The 25,281-nt window shown below is 37.1% G+C and overlaps 1 protein-coding gene across 2 annotated transcripts in view; it reads right to left on the bottom strand.

The window, feature by feature from the left end:
- LOC117411794 (mitochondrial S-adenosylmethionine carrier protein-like) overlaps window positions 1–25,281 on the bottom strand; it is a 57,986-nt gene extending 32,705 nt beyond the window's left edge. Inside the window, exons 1-5 of one of the 2 annotated variants that reach the window (XR_009307454.1) lie at window positions 25,105–25,281; window positions 21,907–22,063; window positions 19,311–19,420; window positions 11,457–11,561; window positions 11,001–11,048 (exon numbers count right to left, since the gene is read on the bottom strand). Coding sequence is in view for 1 of the 2 variants with exons in the window: in XM_058988614.1 (XP_058844597.1) it covers window positions 11,001–11,048; window positions 11,457–11,561; window positions 19,311–19,420; window positions 21,907–22,063; window positions 25,105–25,137 (453 nt within the window). In the remaining variant the exon portion in view is untranslated. The remainder of the gene's footprint in view (window positions 1–11,000; window positions 11,049–11,456; window positions 11,562–19,310; window positions 19,421–21,906; window positions 22,064–25,104) is intronic. The other variant, XM_058988614.1, reaches the window with a different exon arrangement.

The raw sequence follows: 25,281 nt of genomic DNA, 5'->3' as shown, positions 1-25,281 counted from the left end.
TTTTTTTTTAGTTATGGGCTGGACGAGGGTTTTAGCATTCTTTCCAGCATTGGAGCAAACCATTCTCCCACCTGCTGAAATTGGCAGAGACCGACTGCTCCAAAAATAAAAAAACACCACAGTAACTGCCTTACAGCATGGTGGAGACAGATGGTTCTCCAAATTGCAAAGTGTACATAAAATGCGAATACTGTGACTTATAACAAAAAAAAAAAAAAGTTTAATTCAAATGAGCAACAGCTGGAAGAGTCTATATTCCTGTACAGTATTATGGTTTCTAGTGTGGATTTAAAACTATTAACCATTAATGGCAAAAAACAGTATTTAAAAGATGATGGGCTTTCAGAGATGAAAAGGATATACCTACACTTTCTACCAATTTAAGGGAACTCTCAGACAACTGTACTTCTTTCTGATTTGAAACATTTGCATGCACGGAGAAGAGCAAGCACACAAAATTAAAAAAAGAAATTAAATATTTATCAGCACCGTTAAATGCGTTACAGTTTAAGAGCCTGAGGTGGTAAACAGAGTTCTTATTACCAAGCTGTCAGGGGACTGCTTGGATGCACAGTATTTACAATCAGCCACCACAGCCTGTATATGTCTCTCCTCTTTAACTAGTAGCTACAAAAACCTAAAACGAGCAAGACGTTTCCAACATCCTCATTCGTTTAGAAGGCAAATGATATATTGGATTTTGGAAAGCTACATGTCCACTTGTATTTAATGATGAGTGAGAGGGCATTGTGGGATGAAGTGTCTTGTTTCAACATTTAAATACAAATTTCCTGTCTTATAATGACTGACACAGGCTGCCAATGTTGTCACAGATATCACAGAGGCCCCCTGATCCTCTCTCAGTAATAAATGAAAATGCTGATGACTTAAGACTACCCAAAGCCTGGACAATAATTAAAGCGTGCCACTAAAAAAAAAAAAAAACACTATTTTTAAATGAAGCTTGTATGCTGGCACTCTAGAATTAATTGTTTAATAAAAGCTTATTTCTTAGGATATTTCTCTTTATCCTTCTGTTTGTTTTACTTTCCAACTGGTCAAATTCATTGAGACATGTTACATAAGAAGTTTGTCTATTCACAGATCACATCTATACCTTAACAATCTATCAGGAATAATTGGAATGTGGCAACATTAGAACTCATTAACCTTCTATCCGTTTTGCCATGAATCCAAAAATCCTCATTTTTCCACCTTGTCTTGCATGGATTAATAAGTACACAGCGGTTTTAAAGTAACCAGGGTGCTGTATTGGGAACAGATGCACAGAGGCCTTTGGGGGATCAAAAATAAATAAATACCGAGGTAAAGGGGTTAATCTGAGTTGACCAAACAAGCGAAGTGATTTGAAGTTGTCTGTAGGAGTGACTGATAGGGTTCACTGGCAGTTTTGCTGCCTCACCACACCAGTTCTGACATTCTTACTGCTGTACATTTTAAACAAGCCTTCCCATCACCTGAACCTGCCACATTTGTTATGTCACAGTACACATTTTCACACAAGCAAAATGTGTTTAGTAGTATCTAACTGGATAGGAACTCTCTGTCTGGCAAAGAAAGCATGGGGACTTTATAAACGGCGCACCAACATGGAGGCCGCGCTACACTATTTGACTAAGTAAACAAAGTGGATCAGCAATTAAAAGTTCCTCCAAGTAAAAGGGTATTTAAACAACTGTAGCTTTTTAACCCATTTAAAACCTTAAACTACACATGAAAAAGGAGGATTCTAAAATGTCAGTGTTGTTATTACGACCTGTATGAAGATGAATATGCTATAGAAAGATTTGTTGAGAGTGAACAGAACTAAAAAAACACTTCATCTCACAGTTAGCACGTTTTGAATTATTTTGTTAAACGCTGAAACACACGAGCATATATTGAGATGCATCACAGTTATTTTCAAAACCTTGAGTGATGGTGTGGAGCGCATAAGCACATAATTTTTTTTTTTTTTCCCCCCAGACACAGCTCAGACAAGTTTGACTCGAAGCATGGAACGGTATTCTCGTTCAGACAAGGAGAATGGGTTCAAACTGAAAGGTCACATTGCCTGCTGGAGATGTTATTGTGCAACACTGAGAGGGAAGCTCATGCATCCCAGGTGTGAGCTGCAGGGCAAAACACAATATTTTAGGTAACTTCAAATGGAGATGATGCAAAAATAACATTTCTATGAAATGTCAGTATTGATTGATTTTCTTTTTTTCCAAATCAGCTAAACAAGCAATCTTGTGGTCTCTCTACAAAGATACCTTATAGCAGTATAGTATGGTAGTCTAGAATATCAGTCAGCGACTACAGATGGCATGTAAAACATATCCCTTACAATTACAATATGACACCATTATTACAATATGTACAGTATTTGGTTAATACTACACAGGATTAAATTAGATTGTACAGTAGATATAAAACTTGCTTAAATAGGTTTAAGAATGACAGCAGTAAAACAACACCCTGTCACTATCACCTGCAACTGCTGAAAAATGTTAAACTACGTTTTTACAAGACTTAAGAGAAAGGCATTTTCTTGCATTCCCTGAAATAAAAGAACGCATAGGTAAATTGTGCCCTCTGGTGTTTAGAAACATTAATGCAATTTAGTTCACCCTGCAATAAGAGTCACAGAGAGTGGTGAGAATCATATTCTTCAAGCAGTAGAATAACAGCTTTACATTGCTGAAGAACAAGAACTGTGTAAAAGGAATGTATCCATCCATGTATATCCATGTATATATATATATATATATATATATATATATATATATATATATATATACACACACAGTACTGTGCAAAAGTTTTAGGCAGGTGTGAAAAAATGCTGTAAAGTAAGAATGCTTTCAAAAATAGACATGTTAATAGATTATATTTATCAATTAACTAAATGCAAAGTGAGTGAACAGAAGGAAAATCTACATCAAATCCATATTTGGTGTGACCACCCATTGCCTTCAAAACAGCATCAATTCTTCTAGGTACACTTGCACAAAGTCAGGGATTTTGTAGGCATATAGTCAGGTGTATGATTAAACAATTATACCAAACAGGTGCTAATGATCATCAATTCAATATGTAGGTTGAAACACAATCATTAACTGAAACAGAAACAGCTGTGTAGGAGGAATAAAACTGGGTGAGGAACAGCCAAACTCAGCTAACAAGATGAGGTTGCTGAAGACAGTTTACTGTCAAAAGTCATACACCATGGCAAGACTGAGCACAGCAACAAGACACAAGGTAGTTATACTGCATCAGCAAGGTCTCTCCCAGGCAGAAATTTCAAGGCAGACAGGGGTTTCCAGATGTGCTGTCCAAGCTCTTTTGAAGAAGCACAAAAAAACGGGCAACGTTGAGGACCGTAGACGCAGTGGTCGGCCAAGGAAACTTACTGCAGCAGATGAAAGACACATCATGCTTACTTCCCTTCGCAATCAGAAGATGTCCAGCAGTGCCATCAGCTCAGAATTGGCAGAAAACAGTGGGACCCTGGTACACCCATCTACTGTCCGGAGAAGTCTGGTCAGAAGTGGCCTTCATGGAAGACTTGCGGCCAAAAAGCCATACCTCCGACGTGGAAACAAGGCCAAGTGACTCAACTATGCATGAAAACACAGGAACTGGGGTGCAGAAAAATGGCAGCAGGTGCTCTGGACTGATGAGTTAAAATTTGAAATATTTGGCTGTAGCAGAAGGCAGTTTGTTTGCCGAAGGGCTGGACAGCGGTACACGAATGAGTGTCTGCAGGCAACAGTGAAGCATGTTGGAGGTTCCTTGCAAGTTTGGGGATTTGGTCAGAATTAATGGTCTCCTCAATGCTGAGAAGTACAGGCAGATACTTATCCATCATGCAATACCATCAGGATGGCATCTGATTGGCCCCAAATTTATTCTGCAGCATGACAACGACCCCAAACATACAGCGAAAGTCATTAAGAACTATCTTCAGCGTAAAGAAGAACAAGGAGTCCTGGAAGTCATGGTATGGCCCCCACAGAGCCCTGATCTCAATATCATCGAGTCTGTCTGGGATTACATGAAGAGAGAGAAGCAACTGAGGCTGCCTAAATCCACAGAAGAACTGTGGTTAGTTCTCCAAGATGTTTGGGCCAACCTACCTGCCGAGTTCCTTCAAAAACTGTGTGCAAGTGTACCTAGAAGAATTGATGCTGTTTTGAAGGCAAAGGGTGGTCACACCAAATATTGATTTGATGTAGATTTTTCTTCTGTTCACTCACTTTGCATTTTGTTAATTGATAAATATAAACTATTAACATGTCTATTTCTGAAAGCATTCTTACTTTACAGCATTTTTGCACACCTGCCTAAAACTTTTGCACAGTACTGTATATCTCTCTCTCTCTCTCTCTCTCTCTCTCTCTCTCTCTCTCTCTCTCTATATATATCCATAGATTTGCTTACGATTGTAAGTCGCCCTGGATAAGGGCGTCTGCTAAGAAATAAATAATAATAATAATAATAATACACACACACATATATATACAGACATGCTCAAATTTGTTGGTACCCCTCCACAAAAAACGAAGAATGCACAATTTTCTCTGAAATAACTTGAAACTGACAAAAGTAATTGGCATCCACCATTGTTTATTCCATATTTAATAGAAATCAGACTTTGCTTTTGATTTTTTATTCAACATAATATTGTAAATAATAAAACAAATGAAAATGGAATGGACAAAAATGATGGGACCGCTAAACTAATATTTTGTTGCACAACCTTTAGAGGCAATCACTGAAATCAAACGTTTTCTGTAGCTCTCAATGAGACTTCTGCACCTGTTAACAGGTAGTTTGGCCCACTCTTCCTGAGCAAACTGCTCCAGCTGTCTCTTTCCATAGATGTTCGATAGGATTCAGATCAGGACTCATAGAAGGCCACTTCATAATAGTCCAATGTTTTGTTCTTATCCATTCTTGGGTGCTTTTAGTTGTGTGTTTTGGGTCATTATCCTGTTGGTGGACCCATGACCTGCGACTGAGACAGAGCTTTCTGACACTGGGCAGTACGTTTCGCTCCAGAATGCCTTGATAGTCTTGAGATTTCATTGTGCCTTGCACAGATTCAAGGCACCCTGTGCCAGGCGCAGCAAAGCAGCCCCAAAACATAACTGAGCCTCCTCCATGTTTCACTGTAGGTATGGTGTTCTTTTCTTTGAAAGCTTCATTTTTTCGTCTGTGAACGTAGAGCTGATGTGACTTGCCAAAAAGCTCCAGTTTTGACTCATCTGTCCAAAGGACATTCTCCCAGAAGGATTGTGGCTTGTCAATATGCATTTTAGCAAATTCCAGTCTGGCTTTTTTATGTTTTTCTTTCAAAAGTGGAGTCCTCCTGGGTCTTCTTCCATGTAGCCCACTTTCGCTCAAAAAGCGACGGATGGTGCGATCAGAAACTGACGTACCTTCACCTTGGAGTTCAGCTTGTATCTCTTTGGCAGTTATCCTTGGTTCTTTTTCTACCATTCGCACTATCCTTCTGTTCAATCTGGGGTCGATTTTCCTCTTGCGGCCGCGCCCAGGGAGGTTGGCTACAGTTCCATGGACCTTAAACTTCTTAATAATATTTGCAACTGTTGTCACAGGAACATCAATCTGCTTGGAGATGGCCTTGTAGCCTTTACCTTTACCATGCTTGTCTATTATTTTCTTTCTGATCTCCTCAGACAACTCTCTCCTTTGCTTTCTCTGGTCCATGTTCAGTGTGGTGCACACAATGATACCAAACAGCACAGTGACTACTTTTCTCCATTTAAATAGGCTGAATGTCTGATTACAAGATTGGAGACATGTGTATATATATATATACAGACACACATATAGTAATCCACCCGTCACATATCCACCCGTCCCATTTATCTGCTATGATCAGCCTCTTCAGCAACGCTAGTTTATTATTGAACAGAGTAGATTAGTTCAGAGATTGTAGATCCTACCAAAGTTTTCGTGCACTGTGTTGTATGGGCTCCGTGCGCTGCCATTGCTGGTAGTGTCACGTGAGCTGTTCAGTGTGTTGATATGTAAATAAATCCTGTTCACCTGCGGGGCGTATCAACTTCAACCTCTGTCTCGATGTCCTGCCTGTCACTCAGCAGCGAATGCACGCACCCACACAGCAGACAGCTACTCTGTCACAAGCATTAATACCCTGTATCTTTCTAAACAAAGGATTTAGGGGAGCTCCCTAATAAAAGCTGAATCTCAAAACAATAATTGTTACAGCTGTGTATAATGGTATTTAAAACAGGATTCATTCATCCGACTTCTTACATATCCGCCCTGACTCTGGTCCCACTGCAGTCAGGTATGCTATATATTCTATGTTATATATACTGTATCTATATATTCTGGACACCACATTTAGCAAATTCATTTTGAGGTAATCCAACATTGGTGTAATAAGGTTTATTGGAAATATTGAATATGGACTCTTTAGCAAGTCTTAAGGGTCTATTTTAATCCAATCTGAACAGTGAGATCTAAATACAGTACCACTGTTTCTTACCAACTCTCCTGGCCTGATACATTGAGCCACTTATTAACATCACAATACAAAACATACAGTGAAATGAGGTTTATAAATGTAATGGCAGTGGCATTAAGATCTGCCACAGTTCTGATCATTAAGATTCAGATCATCGCCTACCTCATCTACTAAATCCCATGTTTGTTAAAATCTGCCAGGCGATACCGCAAGATAATACGTTAATAGGAGAATTCAAAGCAGCACAGCTGGTACATTTTAAATTGAACTACAAGATACTTACAAATACATTTCTAAAACCAAATAAACATTTTGTACAAGCTTGCTATTTATCAAATAAGTTGGCAATTAAATCCATTACATAAACACCACAGATAAGTGTGCCTAAAATAAATCAGAATAAAATACTGGTTCTGTGACACACTGTAAATGTTACCCCTACTTTGCAGGACAAGTCTAAGCAGAATTAAAATATTTAGTTAAGATACGGTTTTGTTTAAATGCCATTTGGTACTACATTAGCAAGATGTTATTCTTGATGGTAAACATCACACCCACTCCAAATACTGTACAAGTGTTCCAGTTCTGAGCTTATTTCATTCCTGTTCAAACATTCAATATATGTCATCTAAAAGCTAACACCTTAGGCATGTTTAAAAATAAATACTGAAACTCCAGAAACGGATTATTATTTTAGACAGACAGGGTGCAAATAATGTTTGCTTCCCAGGTACAGTTCAGACTTCACTTCCTTTCACTAAGCACTACTCTCCGTTGTGTTGCAATACTTATTCTGAGTACATACGACTTTTTTTTTTTTTTTTTGCTCCAGTCTAAAGTGAATTAAAAAAAAAAAAAATTCCAAACTAGAAAGAGACAAACATCTCAGGTTTAACTAATGTCTAACGAAAAAGAAAAAAAAGTGGAACAAACAATTTACTAGAGCTTAAGTTTTGTAACTATGTCCCTTAATCTGTCTTTTAATTAGATGTAGTGCAATAGCTCTACCAGCTGTTTGTGGCTTAATAGGGGTCCTCTTTTTCTTGGGCCAAAACCAAATTTTTAACAATTGACTTTATTCCAAAAAAAAAAAAAATCGCTATAATGGAGATCTATTAAATTATTCTTTAACAACAGCAAGAACACCTTAAAAGTCACCATAAGACTTGGTTGAATGATATCACGTCTAGACCTTGGCAGACTTGGCAATGAAGCCCTTTTAAGGCACAGAAAACTGTACAACATATTCAAAGACCCAAGTAACAGCCAAGTATCACTGAATCTGGACCAAAGTGGTCTGGCTACATCAAAAACATACTGGAAACTTGTCCATCTGTTTTTTTTTTTTTTTAATTGACAGGCAGAACTTTGAAAGTAAACCTTGCAAGAGCTTGAAAGATGTCATTTTATAAGGCAGATTACATTATTTCTGCAGCCAGTTCCTGAATCTCTCAGTAATTCATCCTTAACCTTTAATTAAATCTGAGTTAAGTTAAAGAAACTCCAGTCTGGAAGACAGACGTTTTGACAACTTGTCTTTAACTCACAATAGTAATAATTTTAAAAGATTGGATACAAACGTACTGTAATAAATTAAACCTGTGTCTAACACAATTAATACAGAGCCATTTGTGTACCAAGGTTATGCAAACCAAACATCTAACCATGCATGCATAGTTCTATCTGTAAAAATATGTAAAACAACAAGACTACTTCAGTATACTGTATATTATAAAGTATTTATTTATATACCATGAATGGCTGTATGTGACCCATGCATTTGCAACTCTGTTCTTTAGATGGGATAGTGTTCTGCATGACTGATAGCAGGTGGTCAGCAATGTGAAACTGCATACATACTGTACACACAAATTGCTCACACATGGTTTATATGCTTTTCTGAACACATGAATAAAAAATACAATATTTGCCAAGTATCTTTTCACAACAGGGTCCTCCTTTCGGGTTTTGCTCCCTGTTGGTGTGCAGCATCAATATGCATACCACATTTTAAAGCTTGAAGCTCCGTTAAGGGAAGTCTCAACATTTTTGAGTTTAAAAAAAGAAAAATAGTCCTTCGCTTACATGGGCTGTGTGCTAAAAAACGTGCTGCAAAGTAGAACATACCTACTACACAGTACTTGCGATAATCAAATGAGAGGAATGTTTGTTGAGCATTTTATTCATCCCAAGCCAGTAAAATAAGCAATACACATTATTATAAAACAGGTGTCTAATGAATGAAGCTACTGTTAGTCAAGTGTAAACAATCTGTAAATAAATACAGCTTGTTGTATTTTGCCACATACTCCCTACCACAAACTAAAGGCCAGACTGGGAAGTGTTTTGCTTCTACGTAGTGTAACAGGAACAGGTTTTAGCCTTTCCGCAAAATCAGTTTGCTTGATTTCTGTTCTAGCATAATGGCTCCCAGTGTTATTCAGAAGCAGCTATAAATATAAATTATATATACCCAAATACTACAGATATCGTATGTAATATTATAAACATTTCTGTTATACACCACAGATCATTGTAATTCCAAGCTGGGTTTATTGTTTTTTGCCAGTATTGCAAGCACTGTCTGTCATTTATTTCTGTAATACTAAAATACAGAATCTGTAGTACCTGCAGGTTTGAACATTTGTAACTGTTTGTCGAGCTGCATACAGAACACATTCCAGGGCGGGGGTTGGAATGGTTTCACCAGATCACATTGTCCAGGTCTGTTCCGTCTCACAAAATGATGTCTTTAATGCCAACTGGTGTCGTCTTGTATGTCACTATAACTTATTGGGACGTTTCCATGACAGAGAAGCGGTTGCAGCTATTTCAAGAGAGCTAATTCATACAGTAGCAGTATTTATTCATGAGAAACATGTTGAACTAAAGAAAATGGTTGAAAAATATTAGTACAGTAGCTCTTTTACCATTTACACTGATTTTTTTGTTATAAAGATTATGGGTTCATAAACGATTGCAGCATTGAGATATAGTGACATGTTTTTTAACCTTTATCCTCCAGACAAAGAGCCATCCAACCACATGAATACATTAAGATTATTATATACTATGCTGAAATGGTAACGTCTTTTTAAATCTTCACCATTAACTCAACAATTATGTACAGTATTTACCAACTTCCTCATATTTGGTACCAGTGTATCATTGCCAAGCTAACTTCGGCGTCTTGTGATCAGAACTGGGGATTACAACTGAAATCAAGGATTTTTGCTCAGCACCGCTGGGGTTCTTTCATTGCAACATAAAGTATATCTCTATATTAGTCTTGATCCATACGTTCCGGCAGGCATAACTAAGGCAGTTAGTATTAGGCTTGAAATGAATATTGTAGTTCAACAGTTTTGAAAGGAGGCTTGAACCACAGTATTCATCATATGGGCCATTCCTGTCAACTCAACCAATACTGAAGAAACTACTCACCCGTCAGTCTTTACAAAGCATGTGCAACATGTAGAAAATGTGTGTAATTCTTCCAAGTTCTAGGTTCTAAGACAGAGGGGGTTTCATAATCTATGTACAAATATGCCATGGTTTGTAATGGTTGAGAGGCAGGAGTAGACATGGAACAGTGATTGTTTCTTGCAATGATAAATGATGTCTCTTTACCACTCAAGCAATGCACCAGAGACAGAACTGGCATGTTTGTCAGTACAGTAAAGCACAGCATTGCAAGGACAAACCTATCTTCTTTAAAAAGGACAAGCTAGAAGGTCACTTGTGAGTTGCTTCATTTTGGAAAGAAACAGCATTTCATTTGTCAATAATTTGTTCTCATTTTATGGGCCAGCGCTCCAAAACCAGAAATATTTAATCAGAAATCAGTTTTGAAGGTTCATTAATGAATATACATAATGGAAAAGACCCCAATTAAATTTCCTGTGGAGCACTGCCATCTCGAGTAAACAAAGTTATCTCGACAGGGTCACATCCCATGCTAAGATAGTGTCCAGAAAATTAATTACCGTCCTGACATTATGTCAAAATGAATCCTAAAGAGAATCCTATTCATTTGTAACTGTGTGTTTTATCTATCGGTTAGTATGCAGAATCGGTATTCCGTAGGTTTGAAATTTATTCATTTATTCTCAACCCCTTGGAGAAATCAAAAAGGCTTGTTGCCCTTTTTTTTTTCCTGTGTCCAGATGGAATTTGCGTGAATAACATCTGTTTCGTGAGCCAGAAAATAAGTACAGGATAGAGGGGTGGAGGGTTTGATTAGTGTCACCTTCATACAAATAACTTTTGTGAAAATCCTGAACACACAGAATTAATCTCCTTTACACTTGCTAGATTTATCTTAAATAACAGAAGACGACAATGTTGGCAAATGAAAGCAGTGTTAATATTTGTCATCACATGATTAGAAAACCCAGAAACAGCATACAAATAAATGTAATTATATGTTTGGCTGCAAACTGAGTAATTATCAATAATTCATAGCACGTCCTACCTCTCTGAATACTGTGCTTTTATAACCTCGGTATAATCCCAGAAAACCCTGAAATCAAGATAAAAAAGATACATTCAAAATATAAAATAACTCAAGATCAGAAATCATCATAAGTTAACAAGGCATTGTTTAAATGTATATTTTACAGTAAAAACACACACTTGATCATCCACAGAGTTCAAATCAAGTTACAGCACGAGGTGCCCAGAGGTACCAGACAGAGGTATTCAAAAATATTACAAATACATTAGAATTACATGTTTATCCTATTACGCATGGTGCACCAGTGTACAGTGTTATCAAAAGTAAAAATACTATAAAATAATACATTATAATAAACTAAAAAATGAATTGCATATCAGTAAAGAATTGGTATTTATTTGACTTGCCACGTGGTGATCAAACCCACAAGCCCCTGCCCAATGCCAGCACTCATTTTTAATGTTCTGTTCCTACCTCCTCCCTCAGAGTGACAAGAAGAACTTGGTACGTGCTGGACGACGGGCAGGCTTGTGTTCTCTGCTTAATAACCTCTGTAGGAACCCGTATAAGACATGCTATCTGAAAAAAAAAAAAAAAAAACAGAAGAAGAAGAAGAAGAAGAAGAAGTGATAAACAAATCATTCATTAACAATGGTGTCCTGGCACGACAGCGAAGCAGGCCAAGTCACATCAATTTAATAAAATCAAAACAGCACAAATCAAATTACAGAGTTTTTATTTAAACCAGGCCTATGCTAATGACAAGTTACTTTCTGAAGAAGATTATAAAGTATAAAGGCAGTTTGAAATACAAACTGCACTTGAGACAGGCATCAATTGGAAATTGTTTTGTACAGGTTGAAACACACGTTAAGCTCAACATCATTTACTATAACAGTCAACTAAGCCAAATACTGGCTGGGTTAAGAGTAGTGTACAATTATAGCTAACAGGAACCAGACAGCCTATGATACAGTGCAGTACCTACAGCTATGTTAACATAACATTATTTAGCAGGTTTCATTCAACTTCATGAAGCAAAATTAGATCACTCTAAAGGGTGATGCAAAACCTCTGGCCATAGCTGTAGACTGACAAACTCTCAAGAGACAAGTCATGTGAATGTGTGAATCCTTAAAAGCAATTGCCACTTTAGTCACAACTTCCAGAGGGAAAGGCACAGCATTTCCAGTGTGTGCCGGCTATTCTTACAAAGACTTGGGGAGAGATTGACAGGGCAAGCCATCCTACTGCACAGGCAGAGGCAAATGTCTGTAAACTTTGTATTTTCCGACTACAATAAAAATGAGCCACATCTGAACCTAATATTAGCTACATTTGTCATTTGATTCCAATAAACTGAGATACTGTCACATTGCATCACATAGTGAACAGCCTTTACATTACTAAATGAACCATGACACTTTCATGTTAACAAATAAGTCAAGTGTGTTAACTAGCTCACAAGAGTAATTTATTATAGGCAAGCAGGCCATTTAGTTTGATAAGCACTTGCTATTCCGGAGCTAGCCTGTAGAAGAGGGAAATGTTCTCTTTATAAACCAAACATGAACACGTCAGACCATTGTAAGAGCATAATAGACTTGCTCGGCTATAAAAAGTCGTTTATAAAGAGGCAAAATTTCATGCCCACTTCAATTCAAGGAGTCACAAATAACACACGACCCCAATATGTCAACAAAATATGAATTGTCAACTGTTGAAGTTTGGCATTAATATTTATAGCAATTCATGCTTCATAACACCTTATGTCCTTACGGTAGCCTTTTTTTAATTCTGTATTAATAAGGTGGCAGAAAGGAAGCGTTAAAGAGTCAGGCAAATGAAAAGCAATCTCCCCAGCCGAGAGGGTACAAAGAACCCAGCGTGGCCTCCTGACTTCCACAGCGCCACAATCTCAGCAAGCGAGGAGGCACAAAGTGCCACGGCTAGCAATTTTCTTCTGATTCTCCGAGTGCCTTACATTTTTGTTTCATAATAACTTTGATCTTTCTCAGATTTGAATCAAAACTACGGGGGCAGGTGGGGGGGTATCCTTCGGTGAGCAGGAACAAAACAGCAATATTGTTATTGTACAACAAGAAAGAGAAATGAAAGCAATGTCATCCTAGGGACTACTCTTCAAATCCACTTCGTCAGACGCTCAATGCATAATCACTTGCCACAATGTAGCTGTGCAACAGGGGTTTGAATGTCAAGCCAAGACAGGTGGTTGGCATTTGTATTTACTACAAAAGGTATGCAAGGTTTGAAATGTTTCTGTCACACAAGTTTGTGCGTTAGGTAGTTGAAAAAAAGATGACGCCAATATTGAATCCAGTATTACAGCAAGCATGACCAAAGTAAGTAGTCTCAGATGTAGCCTCAGGAGGCTGTGTGGTCCGGTGGTTAAAGAAAAGGACTTGTAACCAGGAGGTCCCTGGTTCAAATCCCGGCTCACTCACTGACTCACTGTGTGACCTTGAGCAAGTCATTTAACCTCCTTGTGCTCCGTCTTTCGGGTGAGATGTTGTTATAAGTGACTCCGCAGCTGATGCATAGTTCACACAACCTAGTCTTTGTAAATTGCGTTGGATAAAGGTGCCTGCTAAATAAACAAATAATAATATGCTTCCACTTCCTGTTGTTGAAAACCCATTTAGTATTGTTCATAAAATAATGTGTAATCTATGGTAAAATTATTAAAATTGCACAAAAGGGAAGCCCCTATTTTTTGGTTTGCTGATGACTCATTTGATAGTGCATGCACATTATGGTATCATTAACCATTTATGTGTCAGTTTTTTTTGGGGGGGGGGGGGGGGGGGGGGGAGTGTGCCTAAACCACTGTGAATATCTACTAAAAACAACCCTGTCCATCATGGGTCTAGTTAAGAGGTTTTTAAGAGTTATTTTTTTAATACAAGTTTGTTTCACTCCAAAATGTGTGGTTTCTCAATTTTCCATTGATATGCTTAGAACATAGATATCCCCAAATTCTCTGTATGTTCAGAGTAGTTTGCAAATCCTCTCTTTCATCCCCCAGCTTGCAAAGTCATTATAAGGCCAGTCTAGCTAGAAAGCACTTCATTACACATTTGATCAAATTCACAGACAATTTCAAGCATAAAGAAAGATGAGCGTTTACTCCTGCTTGAAGACAGCATCAGTGCATAAAAAAAGAATTTCAATATTATACTCCAACCTGTCTGAGGAGCGTTCTGCGACACAATAAATTATAATTTCAGAGACTGTTCAGAAATTGCATCCAGAGACTCTGTATGCGAGGGCAGGCTTGCATCTCAAGATACAATATAATCAGACAGAACTTCAACAAGCAAGCCAGCCAGCAAGCAAGCAAACAACAGGGGGAATGCCAAACCAATTTCATTCAAATTTAAAAATAATAGGTTTATAATCATCTGTTTGGAAATTCATTTTGGTAATTGAAACATAGTCAAACCTGGTTTATACAAGTGGTCTTATGAAATACAAAAGCCTTCAGGCACTTGAATGAATTATATATATATATATATATATATATATATATATATATATATATATATATATATATTTAAATGGACCATGAATACTGGTTGACTGTACCTGCACTAACACACCACACCATCACTACAGGGTCACTTATAAAAATACATACATATTTTCCTAGTGTGGAATTCTGCAGACAGATTACTGCTTTATGTCAAACATAACAAGGCGCCATCTACTGGATCTTCCAATGCAACTTTCTTTAGGTTAGGTTAGTGGAGCTTCATCATGCAATACGAAGGCAGCTTAGCAGTTACATTGCTGCTATAGTGCCTATAATGAGCCATCAGATGGTACTGTGCGAGGTCTGTTATGTCACATGCAATTTAACTAAACTTACAAAACATTCTCTTTTTGCGTGTGCGAAAGTGTGTTTGTGTGGGGGTTGTATTTTATATATACTGTAGTACTTTACACTCTGTATTTCAAAACCAGATTTGTTTATATATATTTTTATTTTATAGGGATTCATACCCCTTTGTACAAGAAAAACAACATTAAATACACTTTTAAAAACAATAATTTAACAGCATCTACAAAATTTGATCAATTTACAGACTTTTGTTGAAATATGCGGGCAGTTTAGTTGATATCCGATAAGATACAGTCAAAAGTCGGTGGTTTCTTTGACATGTAGCAATACTGCCATCTTGTGGTCAAAATCAACCCTGCTTTTATATTCTACTCGGAAACCTTCTTGCACTCTGATAAGCAGCATGTGTAAAACCTACTTAAAATGCAATTTATATTTCCTGGAAATTACTGAGAAAACATTTACAATTCGAGAGCACTCACAAAAAGATTAAGAGGCTGCTTGTGTGGAAATACAACACAAAACAATTTCAGACATATTATTGAATAAATAAATGGGACATCTACCAAGACATAAAAGTATACAGTATAAGAATTTGAGACACTTGAGTATCTGCTACACAGATTTTAGCAGCCCTTTTTACATTGCTGTTTTTCATTGTTTTCTTGCAGTTTCAGAGGACTGTGTGGGTGGGGGGTTGACAGCTTCTAATCTGCTACTGTAGGTCCAGCCTCTAATTGTATGATGCATTTGTTGGCAGTGTCTTTTTAGATTTCTGAGTCAATTAATCTTCATTTACAAGCAATTTACAGCTCTAGCCTTAATTCTAGCATGCTTTTGATCAGACCACACTTTTCGTCTGTGTTGTGCTGTAAATATTAATGACAGCAACCAACTGACGAATAACACACCAGTGTAAGAAAGGGCTCTTGGTCAGGGTCAACCCTAACAAAAAGTCATCTAGGCAAGAGTCATATTGGCAGGGTTATTCATGCAAATATGTAATGCATGGGAACTTGCAAAACTCAAGCACAGTAAGCAAGGGTATAGAGCAAACTTTGTTTAACTTTTTCTATCAATTAAAAAAAGTGATACTGAAGAAAAACGCAGACATAACTTTGGCAGAGTGTGCTGAATTTGGAATTGCTGGTTAATTTAATAGTATGTAAAAAAATAGTCACATCTTAAAATAAATCAATACGGTAAAATGTGTCCCCTCAAAATGATCTACTGTTTTATATAAATATATATATATATATATATATATATATATATATTATATATGCCACACAAATGTATGCTTATTATTATGTATTTCTAAAAGGAATACCATGGCTTAGTTAGCAATGCACAATAAATCATTTCAAGCCACCTTTTCGCAGTTGAAATTCATGGATTATTTGCCATTCCAAGTTAAGCGGCTGCCAATTGCCCTACCTTGTCATGTCACACTGTATTTTCTAGTACATCCCCAGGGAGACCAGGTTTATAAATGCAAGAAAACCTTTCCTTCAACGTGACAAATGAGCTTTCAAAGAAAACGTCGAATGAATGGGAATGAAGATAAATCTGACATAATGTCTGGGTAACAACCTGTTTGATACCGCCACCAGACATCAACTTCTCCATTTTTCATAGATACTCGAGTTTTCAAAACAATGTTCTTATTCCAGTGGTAAGGATGATGAAATGGGACCTTTCTGTTTTCATACATATACCTTTTATTAATGAAGCGACAGGAAGTTGAAAGGCTGCAGATTTAACCCCCCTCGCATTGATTTTGCCATAAAAAGCAAAACAGTTGTCAGAAAGCCCATTAACCAGAACACACTCCCAAAGTGGATCCTATTGACGTGCTAGACTACCTTTGTTACACTGCTAGATGTCCAATGTCCAAGTGCATTACTTTACAATGAAACACTGAGTTTAGGTAAAAATAGAATGCAAAAACCTGCCTGTGCAGCGTAGGGCAAAAATAAATGAAAGATTTAAACACTTTTCAAGTGCATCAAACCATTTGTGTATCAGAGGGACCATTCAAAAACTAGTGAGACAGCAGTACAGTCTGTTTGTTTTTTTTAATAACTTTCCTCTGAATTATTCAACACATATAGACTAAGACTATTAGGTATTCTGAGTAACATTAGGTAGACCACAATTAGTGCTTGTCAGAGTCTGTGAAACCAGCGACGGTGTATTTACCAAATGATAAGCGAAAGCTGCGTTAACGAGAAGCCCCATCATTCAACATCACAAACAGAAGACAAGACAACCTCTGCAAATGCTATGATCATTGGTAATCTGCAAGGTTTTCACTGCAGGTCTTCTGGTCCCCTCTTCATGTTCATGAAGTTGACGGATGTCCTTACACCTCTTTACAAGGCTAAAAGGAGGTGCAGGGGCTTCATTAGCATGTGCTGCAGTTTCAGCAAAAACCTCACACAAAAAAGCAATACGAAAAATGAATAGACATTACTTAATTCACTAATTAACTGCTTATATTAAGGTGACGTTCATAAAACTGACTTAGTGTCAGTGCAACAACTAAACAGTTATAGTATATTGTTCTGTTTTGTTTAGAGACTGATTTATACAGGTAAACAGGTTGAGAAACATCTAAAAAGAGCACAGTCTGCTTTCTGGTCTACCAAGACAATAGGCTCAATTGTTGTTTTTTTGCTTAGAACATCTTTTGAATACAAAGACTTAACAACACAGGAGCTAATACTCAGTTTCAGTGTTTCATTTTAAAACATTGGCCTGAGGAAAGTGTTAAGTTGCTGTGAACAGAGAATTCCATTATATGTCAATGGAAATGCAGCAATCTGTATTCCCAATATGGTTTTTGAAAGCAGCAAACCTCAGCCATATAACAGAGAGTTACAGATCAAATCTAGTCCCTGTCAGTGTGTGTAATCTCCGTACCCGGGGTGTTAGAAGAATCACCACTTTCTGCTGTGGTCCAATTTATTGTCAATTTAGAAATGAAATGAAAAACTTGGGTTTTTAGGAAACAATATCACTGCATTTCACAGGTTTTCAAAAACCATTAGGCTGATGATGCCATACAATAGCATTACATTTATTAAACAAAAAGAAAAATATATTTTAATATTTAAAAGAATAATCATAAATGCGAGGTGAGATTTTTTTTCCTTTTGTTTTTTACAAGGGGGAATTTCATGAAAATGTTCCTTTTATTACATTGAAAAGGGTACTTTTGTTACAAAAAATAAGTTATAATCAGCACAGACACACACACACACTTCTCTTAATGTGACCATTGAGAGACTATTCACATTTTATCAGTCGGGGGTGGATGAATCCCAAACCATTCAAACATTTGAAGACACTGAAAAAGACCTTGAGTCATTTAATTTACTGAGTGTCTTTCTTAATTCAGCACTATTGACTGTTTAATAGTTGTGGAAGATAGATTTCAAGAATATCCACCATATTTCTAAATGTTCTGGGGTTATTAATACAACTTTTCAAAACTACCTTAAATATTCTGAAATGTTGCGTGTCCATGTGTCTAAACATCAGCTAGTGTTTTTGAATGCCTTCCCAACATATGGGTCTGTCTGGATTGAACCAAGTCCCTAAGTATCAGCATTCTTGGAAGTCATCAACAGACGCAGCTGCTGGGTGATGTGAGAGAGTCACCCTGTACATCTGGAACATCTAAAACGAAATCCTGCTTACTAAGGCTTCTGCAGGACAGTGTGATGAATGTTCCTTTGATTCTTCAGTCATGTAACCATGGGAAGACCCACAATGATTATTTGTACATTTGTTTTACTTTACAAACTTGAAAGACAATTAGAGGCAACAGCTGCGGGGGTCCCGTTTCTTGTTTTGAACCTGTTTTCCTGTTTTTTTTTTTGGTTTGTTTTTTTAAAGACACACAATTATGTATTATGGGTACTGCATAGAAGGTGTGCAACTCAATCACATTAAATGACTTACACAAATAGAAAATCAATGCTCAAAAATATTTTAACACCAGACCAGCTGTATCAAAATATAAAGATCAAATAAAATGATCTTTGATAAAAAGTGAACTGTAATAATACATAGTCATTATTAACTCAATCATCATCTGTATGACCCCCACATACACATTTACATTTAAAATAATACGTATTCTGAGATGATTAGATAGGACACAAATATGCACTGTGGAAACACCATGAAGAAAAAAAAAACAACATTCTAGCACTACCCCTGGGGACAAACTAATGGTAGCTGCTTTTGGAATAAGACCCCAGCTAAGTCAATAGAAAGTAATGAGACATTATGTACCCAGCGGCTTGGAAAATATTAGGCACTTGGGTTCTAACATTATTTACCCAGCTGCTTTGAAAATATTAGCCAAACATATTTTAATCTTTGACATTTTGTCTGTAACCTTAACATATAAACGTCTAAATTCTTTAGCTTTCGCTAGTAAATATATAACTTACTATTTCTCCGAGGGATGCCGCTGCCATGTGTTTAACTGGTGCCATGTATGGAGATGAAGAACTGCCAAGCAGGGCCTTCATATATTCATAGGTGACAAAAAATGCAGCCGCTGAAATGAAGCAGAACCGTTCTGTTTAGGACCAATTAGTTACAATTACAGTAATTAATTAACCTGCTGGCACAGTCTAAGCATATTCTTGCATGGACACAAAAGCGTGGGTGAGTAGAAACTGTCACCCAGACTAAGTAAAAGATCTTTGTATGTTGAGTTTCAAGATGATGACTACAAAACAATGAATGTCAACAACCTGAATCCCTGGACAAGGATTAAAGTGACACATTACTGGTGTCATTATCATGAAAGGTCCAGTCACCACCTACAGCTTGTAGAAAAGTATGACAAATCCCCATGCATAGAAACAAAATGCAAGTGCTTTTCAAAATATACCCTTAATAGCTCAACCAATCAGGTGTCAGTGCTGTGAAAAAGCAGATCCCATGACATAGCCTTCTTTAGGTCAACCAATGAGATGACTGAACTGATGCAAAATAGTTGTCCTTATCAAAATGATTCCAAGGTCAATTTAATGATCTATTCCCTGGTACAGTATGACTTTATTAAGAAGTATCAGCCGTCTGCATTGATTAGCTCAGAAGAGGTATACAACATGCCTTGGAGAGTAAGGGCGTGTGCTGTTTCACCTTTTACAGATTGCCAGAGATCTTGAGACTTTTGAATGAAAATGTCAGCCTGGCCGCCCAACAACAGTCACAAACCGTGCCCAACGAGCACTTGTTTGTCAGGTCCATTTCACTCCACGACAAAGCCTTGGAAAGACCGACTTGGTGTTCATTAAGAGAAGTCTCAACGAAGCATGTTACATTGCAATCCTTCAGAACCACCTCATACCATTGTACCGCCAAGGGGTTTAGCAGTTTACATTGCACTATCTGCAGGAAAACAGACCCACATGCTGTACATCCAGAATCACCAGCACCTGGAAGAGAAGAGGTGGCTGCAGCTTCTTCCCTGGACTCCTCAGAGTCCCGACATGAACTCCATCAAACCTGTCTGGGAACACCTCGATAGACAATCGTGGAAAATTCTACCACTACTTGCCAATGCGAATGAACTGTGGTCAAAACTCATCATTGATTCCATGCCTGTATGGGTTCAGGCCCTGCATGATGCAAAAGGCCAAGCTACCAGATACTGATGTGTTTGTTTCTGCTCAGTTTTGTGCTCATGTTGTGTCGCAATTTGGTACAATAAAGGTCACCTCTGTTTCAAGACTGCTCATTCGAATATAGCAGGGAACTGCTGTTTATGCCAATATTTAGGTCAATTCCCAGTGCTAACAGTCTCAGGTTGCATTGCAGTTTTATTGCATGTTTTACACATAATTAAACACACACTATGCATATTCAGGCCCCTGTGAGGTATTCCTATTTTCTTATCATAATAACTTATCAACTCATCTACAGAACAATGCAGTATTGTATACAATCTATTTCCAAAAGAAAATGTTATTTATGTATTACTGTTTTACAAATATTAAGGATGTAAAGTATCTTCAGCCCCTTCATACTGGCATGATCTACCCGGGTCAGAACCTACCCGGGCAGGACCCAGTGTCATGCGGGTCGGGTATGTGATTTCACACTGATTTTGATAAAGCAAGGTTGACCTGGGTGACAGACGCAAGTACACAATGCGTGTATCAATGTCCCTGAAGCAGCTTGTTACAGACACTTCAATCCAAGCTTCTCTGGATTGAACCGTCGGCCCAAATTGTGATTAGAGCAAATGTTTCTTCATCCCTGCTGCAATCTGACTCATTGTGTCTCAATCAACCAAAACATGGCTAAACAGAATAAACAGAAACGTTCCTTGCGGAAGTGAAACCTTCACGCAGGCGTGGCTGTTTGTTATTGCGTCGGCTCATGAATGGCCGTTAAGTATTTTGTCTCACGCAACCCGGTTCAAAGCGTGTCGACCCACATCCCGAGGTGGGTCACAGGGATCTGGGTTATACTTCTAACTGTCACAGCTGACCTTCAACCTTTTAAAGTAAATGTAAAAGAAAACAAAACAACAATAAATACTGCATAACATCATGAAGGACAAAGTATGTTACTATATATTGAAAATACACATTCTTTATCAAGTCTTGCATTTGACATTACTCCCACCTTAAATAATAAATGTAATCAAAATGTTCTATAAACTAGCAACTTTAAAAACTATAGCAATCAAGGCCATCCTAGCATTTTTTTTCTCTTTGTTCTCTGTGTTGCATGACTATTACTTTCAGCTTCTGATGATGACGATGGTCTGTTTTCAGATAGCGACTTCTCCCATGACTCACATATAGGTCTAATTAAAATAAATGTCACTTTTCACAGATCTAGAACTAGTGAGTTGTCTGAAAAGGTTTTTTTTTTTTTTTTTTCTTGTCATCATATATTTCTACATGAACTCTAGCTCTAGATCAGTTTAGTTCTGCTGAAACGACAGCCCTGATCCAGTCCTTTTCTAATTCTGGTCTTCATACAATATCGTAAACCCAATACCCAAAGTCCCAGGCACCTCACCATTAGGAAAAGATCCAACAGCAGCAGAGGGAACGCCGGCATAGATTCCCCGGAAACCACCTGCCTTGTAAAACCCCTGGGGAGTCTGGAGCCGTGTTTTAATGGTGTCCAGAGGGAATAGTGCCAGGTCCACACACATCCCTGCAGAGCCACCTGCCTTGAAACAACATTGGAAGGACAATATTATACGTCAGTATAGGTCAAACACTCATCATGTACTGTTACTATTCCCCACCTGACACAAGAATCTAGAGAAACCCCTAACGCTGCAGTTTTAGGCATGCTTAGTACAAACCTGGCTCTTACTCTGTACAACTGAAGTTGGTTCTCAGTCATACAAAGATCTGCTGTTAATGCCATGTTATACAAATGCTATAGACCCATGTGAGATGTTACTGTATATCTCTGTATGAAAATATATTATCAGTGAACAAACATAATGGCATCAGAAGGCAATTTGTGCATTGTGCCTCATTCAAACCATTACTGGACCAATTTTAACTCTCTCAAATTAGAGAACTGAGAGGTTTGTATTACCAGGGGGTCCATCTTTACCATAGAGGTTCAAAATTAAACCCATTAAAAAAGTGAATTACAGCTATGGCCATAAGTTTTGCATCACCTGAAACTATCACAAAGGTCTACTGGAAGCCATAATAGTAGTACAGTAGTTCATACTAGATTTTGAATTTTTTATATATTCAGTTTTTTTTTTTTTTTTTATATATATATATATATATATATATATATATATATATATATATATATATATATATATATATATATATATATATAGACACACACACACACAAACACACACGGATGAAGGCTATATTTGCATCCTGAGCCACTCGAAAAAAAGGCATAATACCAAAGTAGTGACGTCAAAAAGTGATAATTCCTCTAGAGGAAAATATACTTGAACTTTGACCCATTTGACTCCTCAAGACCATCACTTTCAAACACAAAATGTCTCGTTTTCAATCACTTGACAACACCCACAGTACAGAAATGTTCATTAATCATCAACAAAATGAGAATACAAAAAAATAAAATAAAATAAAATGATGTAATGCTGGTACATTCGTATCTCAGAGAAATTGGAGAGGAACGGGAAATTAAAACAAGGTAAAGGAAATCATCCAAATAAAGCTGAAGAACTAACAGATAACGACATAGAACGTCTGTACAGCACTGAAACACTACGTTTAAAAGAACCCAACTGTACGGCTGAACCTAGTCTTCTTTAATATTAGTATCACAAGGGTATCCATGTATTATAAAAAAAAATAATAGATGGGCCTCTACAGTGATTTGCTGGAAAATAATTCCCATCTCGGGTTTCTGTGACAGTTTATAAATTACTCGACCTATTTTCCTGTAACTAACAGAAGCCCATCTATTATTCTATCTATCGATTATAGACTGAATATACAGGATACTAGTTTTGAAAATATAGCCAAAAGTGTGTATTTTCAAATATTAATGTTTTTGTTATTGTCAGAAATTTTTTGTATCCTAAAATGATATCAATACTATATGGATGTGCTCCTAACTGGCACATTTGATCCTCAACATTTATAAACGTGTGAAAAGCAATGAGTTATGCTTAACTTACAGAAGATACCATTTATATTTAAAACATGCATTTTTTTAAATCAAATCTTGCATTTGATATTACTCCCACCTTAAAATAAATGTATTACAAATGTTCTACTAACAAGCAACATTAAAAACACTGTATAGCAATCAAGGTCAGTCTAGTATTTTTTTTTTTTTTTGCATGGCTATTACTTTCAGCTTCTGATGATGATGATGATGATGATGATGATGATGATGATGATTACAGACCTGTTTTGAGACTGCAACATATCTTATGACTCAAATAGAATTAAAATAAGTTTGATATTAATTTGATGTATTATTATTATTATTATTATTTATTTCTTAGCAGACGCCCTTATCCAGGACGACTTACAATTGTTACAAGATATCACATTATACATTATACAGATATCACATCATTTTTACATACAATTACCCATTTATACAGTTGGGTTTTTACTGGAGCAATCTAGGTAAAGTACCTTGCTCAAGGGTACAACAGCAGTGTCCCCCACTGGGGATTGAACCCACAACCCTCCGGTCAAGAGTCAAGAGCCCTAACCACTACTCCACACTGCTGCCCAAGTATGTAGGTCTTTCTAGCATGATATAAAAATAATAATAATAATAATAATAATAATAATAATAATAATAATAATAAAGCACACTATGAATTCAGAGCCAATTATCCTTAGGTATTAGGCCAATAATTGTTTTTTTTTAAAGTTCGCAAAATACCCAACACCTGTGACAGTATGCTAAAAGTATCTCTGAATTGTACTTAAAAAGACAAGCTTGATATAGAGGCCAGTTTCAGTATGCATCCTATACTGAAGCAATAGACGAATCAATAAGATAATTGCGGTTTTAATCTATATGCCCGGTTTGCATAAATCGATCCCAGACTTTTCTACCTACAGTACATCAGCATTCGTGTCCAGCTGAGGGAAGACAGATCAAATTTAACAACTGCACAAACCAAGTGAGTAACTAATTACATGGTGCTGCTTCACTTTTGATTAAAACTGACTTGAGCAATCTTGGTGGCAGTTTAATTTTTAAAAGCCTGCTGGTGAAATTACGATTTTATTACAATAAAAAAAGACTCTGAAACGTAACACAGGTCTGCAATCAATTTTGTGCTTCTGGGAGATGCACAACAAATACTAAATATAGCATTCAATAGAACAGACTTTCAAAAGCAGTGGCATGCAATATTAATCCATTGGTTCAGATTCAAGTTTAAGTTTAAAGTCACACTTTAAATTAACACGGCTATACTGGGGGGAATAAACTATATACATACAACTAAAGGTCACGTCCAGAATTTTACAGATCTACACACACCATAGCTGATTAATTAGTTATCAAAAAGTACGTAGTACTATAAATAACCGGTCATATGCAGTATCGTACTACTATTGCATTTTACTGCATTAAAGCGTCTGGCTCCATTAATCAAATTCTTTGAAATGTTGTGCCAAGACTGAATCACATCATTTTACCATGTACTGTGTGTAAGCTAGGAAATATCCTGTACAATATTTAAATCTTAACGCGGCTTATAAACTCAAGCTTAGACATAATATTTACCAGAAGTGATGCTGTAAACTCTGTTTTCTGCATTTTCCTGTAACAGATGCCGAGTGTTCCAGGCGACAAAATCAGAAGATGTTTGTTTAGCTGATACAAGACATGCTAGTCAAGGGCGCAGCCATATTTCCTTGACCCAGGATAGAACTTCCGGGTTAGTGGATGCAAACAACTCCA

The sequence above is a fragment of the Acipenser ruthenus genome, chromosome 16 (assembly GCF_902713425.1).
Source record: "Acipenser ruthenus chromosome 16, fAciRut3.2 maternal haplotype, whole genome shotgun sequence".
Lineage (NCBI taxonomy): Eukaryota > Metazoa > Chordata > Actinopteri > Acipenseriformes > Acipenseridae > Acipenser > Acipenser ruthenus.
This window is presented reverse-complemented; position numbering and strand designations above follow the sequence as displayed.